Source organism: Lathamus discolor, chromosome 2, assembly GCF_037157495.1.
Source record: "Lathamus discolor isolate bLatDis1 chromosome 2, bLatDis1.hap1, whole genome shotgun sequence".
Lineage (NCBI taxonomy): Eukaryota > Metazoa > Chordata > Aves > Psittaciformes > Psittacidae > Lathamus > Lathamus discolor.
In genome coordinates this window covers 140,422,950-140,430,518 of record NC_088885.1, presented here as the reverse complement: position 1 = coordinate 140,430,518, position 7,569 = coordinate 140,422,950, and the positions used below count along the sequence as shown (strand labels likewise).

Sequence of the window (7,569 nt, the reverse complement as noted above, 5' to 3'; positions counted from 1 at the left end):
CTCCCAATACACTTCCTTCCCAAATAGATGGGGATTGGGAAATAGGAGTAATCAGAGAATAGCAAATGAAAAGAAATGGCCTCAAGGTGCACCAGGGGAGGTTTAGATTTGATATTAGGAAAAACTTAAGATGTGTAGATGTGGTGCTTAGGGACACTGTTTAGTAGCATGCCTGGCAGTGTTAGGCTTACAGCTGGACTCGATGATCTTACAGGTCTTTTCCAACTTAAATGTTTCTATGACAAAAGAGAGGAATGAGGACAAATAACGTAGAGCACTCCGCCTAGCAATCACTATTCGTGGAGCAAGAACTCTGGTCTGATCCGTCACATCTGTTCCCATGTGTACCTACACAGCACTACCAAGGTAAGTTAGATTTTGTTTTTCTCAGGAATGGTAATATTTTGTTTCTCCAAGAAGATCAGTTGAGTTAGTAGTACAGGAGCAGTAAACACTTCCCCCAGCCTGCAGCAGGAACTGCAAAATATGCAAAATATGAAAGTAGCACTGTGAATCTCCATTGCTTTTGACGATTAAACAGCTGAGAGCAACAGTAACGGTAAAACAGGAAAATGGTGTCATTAAAGGTGAAAGGCAAGCAATCGTAACTGCACGCAAAGCGTCACAAGGAATCTCTCTGAAGTCCGTAATTTTGGATACTATGCATCTACAGCAGTTTGCTCCCACGGTAGTTTTTCGGTCTCACTGGTGAAACGCAGACTTAAGAGGTAAGAAACACAGCGGATCCAGCTGCCGGGGGTCTTTGTGCTCTATAGATGGGGTTTGATGTCACACACAGTTTTTTTCAGGGCAGAGCGCCAGGGCACCCAAACACCCACCCGTCTGCTTATTGTGCGTGTAAGCCGGGAATCCAAGCTGCCCTGACGCCGGAGCGACGGGAGTGTTCCTTTCCCCGTCCGAACCCTTCTCCTCGGGTCAGCGACACGGCGGCGCGGACCGCGGGGAGCCGACAGACGCGGCCTCGGTTAAGGGGGAAACGGCAGCGGCTGCTCCCGGGACGAGGGTGGCAGAGAGCTGTCACGGGCTGCCCGAAACCTGGCGGCTGCGGCGGAGGACGCGGAGGGGGAGGAGGAAAGAGAGGCGCCGGCAGCGCCGCTCGGGACCTCCCCTGCCGTCTGGGGGCCGCTGCTCCGCCCCGTTCGCCTGCCCGGCCCGCGGCGGCCGGGAGCGGCTCCATGCGCTTGGGACGCCAGTGCGCAGCCGCGTCAGAGCTCAGCCGGGGAGGAGGAAGCGGCTCGGCGCGAGGGGAAGGAGGCCGAGGCCGACGGAGGTGGCGGCGGCGGGGCTCATGGCTACGCGAGCGGCCGGACGGATGAGGCACGGGTGTGCGGGTCGCTAGCCCTTCCCGAGGCGGCAGTTCCGGTGGGCGAGGGGACAAGGCGCAGCCGGCCCCTCTTGCGGCGGCAGCTCCGGCTCTGGGTCGGGGCCGCGGCGGTGGCAGGTCCTGCTCCTCGTCGCCTCCCTGTGGGCTGGTGTTATGGCCCCTTGGGGGAGCGCAGAAGGCTCCCCGGCTTGGAGGTCAGCGCAGCTCCTGCTCCTCGTCGTCTCCTGCTGCGGTAGGTACTGTGGGGGGTGACGCCACTCGTCCGCCTCCGTCTCCCGGGCCAGGAGGCAGCCGCCTGCCGCGGGGGAGGGCGAACAAAGCGGCCTTTCTCCCGGCCGGGCTCCGGCGGCGCGGCTGTCCCGGCCGGCCGTGGGGTCCCTCAGCTCGCCCCGGCGCGTCCCGGGACTGCAGCTCTCCCCGCGGCTGCCGTGACAGTGTCCCCATCGTCCCCCGCGCATGGCGGCCGCTCCGAACTCGGCGGCTCCACGTCTCGCTCCTGGTTTTTTTTTTGTTTAATATCTGTGGGGGTGGGCGGAAATCTCCGGGAAGCCCTTAAAACTGGAGCTGGGATTTGGCCCATCAGCCCTTGGCTTGCTTTCTCGCAGATGTACGTTGCCGGGAACTCCGGACTTGGCGTGGGGCCGCGCAAACAAACCAGCCCCAAATCCTCTGAGTCACGAATAATCGCAGGCTGTGGATAATGGGGATGCCTGGGAGATGTTCCACGTCCGGCCTGGTGTCTGGGGCAGGGCGCGCCCCTCAGGGGGCACCGGGCTGGCGCTGTGTGATGAGTTTGTGACACATCAGCACAGGCCTTGGAGCTCTTCCAGGGACCTTTGCTTCTGCTGAGCCTGCTCTCTGTTCAGGCCCGACTGGCATTTCATTTTTGATTATAAACCCACCTTTGCACTGACCTGCTAACAAAAAATGTTTGTGCAGATGTGTTAGGGAATGTGCTTGCGTTGGTTTTATACTATGTAAGTATGTAGACTGAAAGTCTACATAAGTATATAGACGCGATAGACCGAAATACAGACAATGCGAGTTATTGCGTGTTTTCTCAGCATTGTGTTTGTTGCATGAACCTATAAGTATAGATTGTGTCCGTGGGCCCCCAGTGTCAGAAGCAGCATTTGGCACAGAGCTGGGCATATGCCTTGCTCTGAGGAGGACAGGAACAGGGCCCTGGTTTGTCTGTTTCTTAAGTAGTTGCCTTAAAACACATTATTGAGCATATGAAATTGGAATCTCCTTTGCTGTTTTGGAAAACAAACTTGAGTCTGGAACATCAAGATATTTCTGCTTTGTCCATGCAAAGGGCTTTGTTCAGCACATGCCTGTGCTGCAGAGATCAGTGCAAACTCAAACTAAATGTACCACGTAAAATTGTAAGAATGTTTCCTGTTTCATATTTACATGAGAAGTAAGGTAAGCTTATTCAGAGCTACAGTTGCACCAGTATCTGTAACTGAATAGCTATGCTGGCCTAGTTTAATTTTTGAGGGGACCTACTTCCATGAACAGTGAGGTACTGACCAATCTTTTAAATGCACACAAAGTCAAGGAAAAGAGTTTAAATATCTATAAAGACTGTTGAAAGTTTGGGTATGTGCAAAGCTAAGTTGAAAACACAACTGGAAAGGAGTTGGCTAGTGCAAGAAGTGGTAGAGAAAATCTCAGGTCTGGATAGATTAAGTTATACTCATGTTTGCATACTTAATGTACTTCAGAAATTTTATTTCTGTGCAGAGGTTTTTTAACAAACTCCATGTATTTGTTTTATCATACTCATCACAGAATTGAAGTAAAAAGACAAAATGATAATTGTGATATACCTCATCAGCCTCATTGGTAGCTGGATTTGGATCATGATGCTATAACTTAAACAGTACTGTCAGCATTTACACTATCAAAATTAAAACCACAGCACAATCTTTAGTTAGAGAATAAAACAATCAAGTAAAATTCTTGCTGAATAACATTTTTTGTAGACTTTTAATCAACGCTGTCCAGAGTTAAACCAAGAAGGAAGATTCCGTAAGTTTCTTTTGCCTTGCTGAGAAACATCATCATCTGTTACCGCCACTGCTGGGAAGCAGAAGCTGCTTCTGATTCCCATCAGTGTGCTGCCTCATCCTTATGAGGAATTACTTTCTCCTAACACTTTTTGTTGCAAATGTCTAAAGTCCTGACCAGTTGCACTGCTTGAAGGAAGGGAACTTTCTCCTGCCCAGGCTAAAGCATCCAAAATGAAAGCAAGCATTGGCTGTGTAGGGTAGTCCTATCTCTAGCTGTTATTTGGTTTGTTTGTTTCTTTTGGGAGTAGGAAGTGGGAACTGTGTTCTACTAAAGCATTTTATCTCTCTGTACAACTGCTTTTAGCTCTTCTAAAATAAACTAATTTAATATGGGCATGAATTTCATCAAGGTAGCGCTGACAGCAGAGCTCTGGCCTGTGATGTTGATCCTGAGCAGAGCCTTGTATATATCATGATATTGTGTTAAGGCTTTGAATACAGTAGGCAGTACTCAAAGTAAATGCATAGTTGGAAAAGCAGTGGTTGCTTTCCATTATGGAAAGCATCACTGGTTGCTTTCCATTATTCAGTTGCACAGCTAAAATGTCTAGAATTTTCCACTAATTAAAATACTAAATTCACCAAGGCTGATATGTGGGCATTGAGCTCTCAGGAGAATGTTTCTCTGTTTCCCTGTACTTAGTGAATTCTTCAAACCTTCCTTCTGATGATGACTATAATTATAAAAATTTGAGAAGGAGGAATACTGATGAGTGAAATATTGGAATAGCACCGACTAAGAGAATTATAGCTCAGTAGCGTGTTGGGCAATGGTCTTTTAATATGTCTGGCCTTACTGTTGACTTGGGAGTTTCGTATCCAAGAGATAATTGATTGTATGTGTCTATATAATCCTGGCATGGCTTTTACTGGGACAAATATTAAGACATTTCGATATATCTCAAAGGTCCCAACAGTTCTCTGATTTCAGAACAACCATATGGTGCAAAGGTGTTTTGTTGTTTTTTTTTTGGGGGGGAGGGGGTGGAAATGCCTTTTGAGAAATTGGTCCTGTTCTTCAGAGCAATGTTTTTCGAGCCAAAGTTTGATGATTGATCAACTGGAAATCAATCTTAGAATTATTGAGTCATTCAGATTGGAAACGACCCTCCAGGTCATCAAGTTCAACCATTAACCTAACATTGCCACTTCCACCACTACCCCAGGTCCCTAAATGCCGCATCTAGAGGTCTTTTAAATATCTCCATGGATGGTGATTCTAATTATTTTCTTGTTAAAACATGAGCTTAGATTAGAGAACTGAGTTCCTAATGTTACATTCTGTTTGATTTTTATTTCACTCTTGACAGGATGGTGGTTCATATCTTACTGGTACTGTGATAGAGCATTATCAGGAGCAGTTGGAGAGTGATTGGTGTTCCAGAGCAGAGGTTGAGTTATGAAAAGTGTCTGAGGTGTCACAGTGCAAAGCTAGGGCTTGCCTGTGTTTGGAATGGAATCCGTAAGCATAGGTATTTGGCTTCTTCAGATTTCTGGAAAGTCTTATTTTTGTTAGTCTTAACTATACCTGTCACCCTGATAAATTAATTTGAATTTCCATCCCACTTGAATGGAGGAATAAAGAAAACTTTTATAATGTTCTGTACAGTTGGTAGTAGTCAATGCAGTAGCACAGTAAGTAAAATTCTTGCTTTACCAGGTGTAGGACAGCAAGACTGAAACAGTTCAGAGATAGAAATGGGGACAGATAGAGATCAGTCTTGATCTCCAGGGTAGTGAGTGACTACTCACTGGCTTTAGTGACTACTTGAAGCACTAATGACTGAGAAACATTAGCAGAGGTCAGAAAATTATTATTCCACAAAATTGTACATGAAACAAGGTTTTGTTTAACTACTGAGATTACAATGCTGTTGATGTTATTCTGTCCCGTTAAAGAAACACATATTACACTATTTAAGCTTTAAAATACTTAGCTTTGGGTTAGAACCATCCCAGGTTTCTGTGGTACAAATGTTGCTTGAAATTACAGTAAGACTATATATGTGTGTATGTATATAAATCCTTGTTCGTTTCGTTTGAAGGTAAGACAAGAAAAATTGTTATGGAAGTTCCCCTGATCAGGACCTGAATTTTACTTACATGTCACTTTGCTAATTCTTCAGGATCATTCACCTTGTTTGAAAGAATAGCCTGAATCGTGTAAGCAAATAAAGTCTGTCAGCCAGTTTATTTGATTTTCTAAAGAAGTTGAACTGTAAAGCCAGAACAGATTGTCCTAAAGGAATGGCTCAGCTTAATAAATCGTTGTACTTTAAACTCTTGAATGTCACTCTTTAGGGATACTTTTGTGATATACTGAATAGCTATATCTTGCTAAGCCAGAAATCGTTTTATTGGCAAAACTGCTGCATTTAATTTATTAGAAGGGTTTGTAGTGCTTGAAGTGAAAATGCCCTAATTTTAATGCCATAGGAATTTGTATTGTCTAACAAGTTGATCATATGTCAAGTTGTGCAAATCCGTGCACACTCACCTGTCTGTTCAGAGCCAAAGTTAGGTCTGTAGTCAAAGTGAAGTCACATGGACAACATTTAAAGCAGTGTTCATTTGAGGGGAGAAGAAAAAAACCCCACATCCTCAGCAGCCTCACAGCAAAAAGAGTTTAATCTGAGGTAGTTGATGTGATTGTTATTATGCAGTAAATGAGAAACTTGTCTGCCAGAGGAAGAGCAGAGAGGTACTTGTAGCCAGAATCAGGACAGAAGCCATCTGACTTCATTCCTGTCATCAGAGCAAAGAATATAGTTAGCATGGCTTTTTTGGCTGTTTCTGCCATTGCTAGGAGAGAAAGAGCTGTGCTGGGTGAGTGTTGGAAGGGCCCTGCAGGTTTGTTTGACTCCTTTGCTTTAGTCACTTGTATTTTAGTATCAAATAAATGTAAACTGCATGGGTATTATTTCAGCTAAGCGCTAAATATATTGATTTGTATTTGTCCTGACTAAAACTTGCATTTATGATCAGTCTTATGGTTCATTAACAGATCTCAAATTTTTAAACTCAGTGTGTTTGATATGTTAAGGACATTCCTCCACAAATCACTTATCTTTTGCCATAAGCCTCAGTTTCCCAAGCTGTAGACATGATTTTCATACTTAAGTAAAATGCAGTAATTTCCTTACAATTTTTTTAAAAATTCATGAGTACTGTTTGAATTGTGTAAACAGTGTGATTTTGCTTTCCTAGATGTCTCTGCATTTTCTAGTTTCAGTGTTCCATTTATATTGTCTCAGATAGTTAATGATTATGTTAAATATTGGAACAGCTGAGCTATCTAGCTGGGCATTAATTGAGTGTGGTTTGTCAACAACCTGGAATTTTTTTAGTTTGTATGCAGTTCAGAATTGCTAGCTGTAACATTTTGTGGTACTCATTACTACAGAGGTGTCAGTTGGTCAGCAGGATTCAGCCTACTTAGTTTATATGGTTTAAGAAAACACTGGGTACCAATGCATTTGATGCCATGGAAGTTGGTTGTAGATCCGAGTTCCTGTGTTTGTGCCCTCGGTAGAAATAGTGGTTTATAGCAGGCTATATGAAACTGTACTCTAAAGAATTGTGCTGTTCTGATTACTTCTTTTGTTTCTACACTTGATTTTTTGCTGCAGTTGTTATTTTACTAATGCTTTATTGCACAAAGGTTTACAGTTGCATTGAAATATGTAGTATTGATTTTTGTATGTATGTTTTAAACTACTAAATTTGGCATAATTGACAGATCAGTGCAAATTCTGTCAAAAGCACTGTTGTAAATTGTGGTTCAGACTTGTTTCTCTGAACAGATGCTTTAAATTTGGATATACTATAACTTTTGCTACATCATTAATGTGCTGATTTTTTTTTCTGTGTGCTGGTTTTTTTTGTTTGTTTTGTTTTTAGCAAGGCAGGCATATTTAGTAACTATATGCTAGATTTCTTTTTCTCCTATTCTGTTCAACAGTCTGAATTTTAGGTTATTTTTTAATCTGTGAGGAACACTTTTAGAATGTTCCCGCCCCAGCTTGTTACTGGATCAAAAGTAAGTTAGCAAGCAAGAATTAAGACACCCCCCCCCCCTCCCCCCAATTAAGAAAGCTTAAGTAGAGCATGTTTTAAAGAGGAGGGGAGGAAGTCATATGAAAACAG

General features: G+C 43.9%; 1 protein-coding gene across 1 annotated transcript in view; it reads left to right on the top strand.

The window, feature by feature from the left end:
- Positions 1 to 1,208: 1,208 nt before the first annotated feature.
- LRP12 (LDL receptor related protein 12) overlaps positions 1,209 to 7,569 on the top strand; it is a 53,965-nt gene continuing 47,604 nt past the window's right edge. The window contains exon 1 of the mRNA XM_065668786.1: positions 1,209 to 1,577. Coding sequence (XP_065524858.1) covers positions 1,499 to 1,577 — 79 coding nt within the window. The 5' untranslated portion in view covers positions 1,209 to 1,498. The remainder of the gene's footprint in view (positions 1,578 to 7,569) is intronic.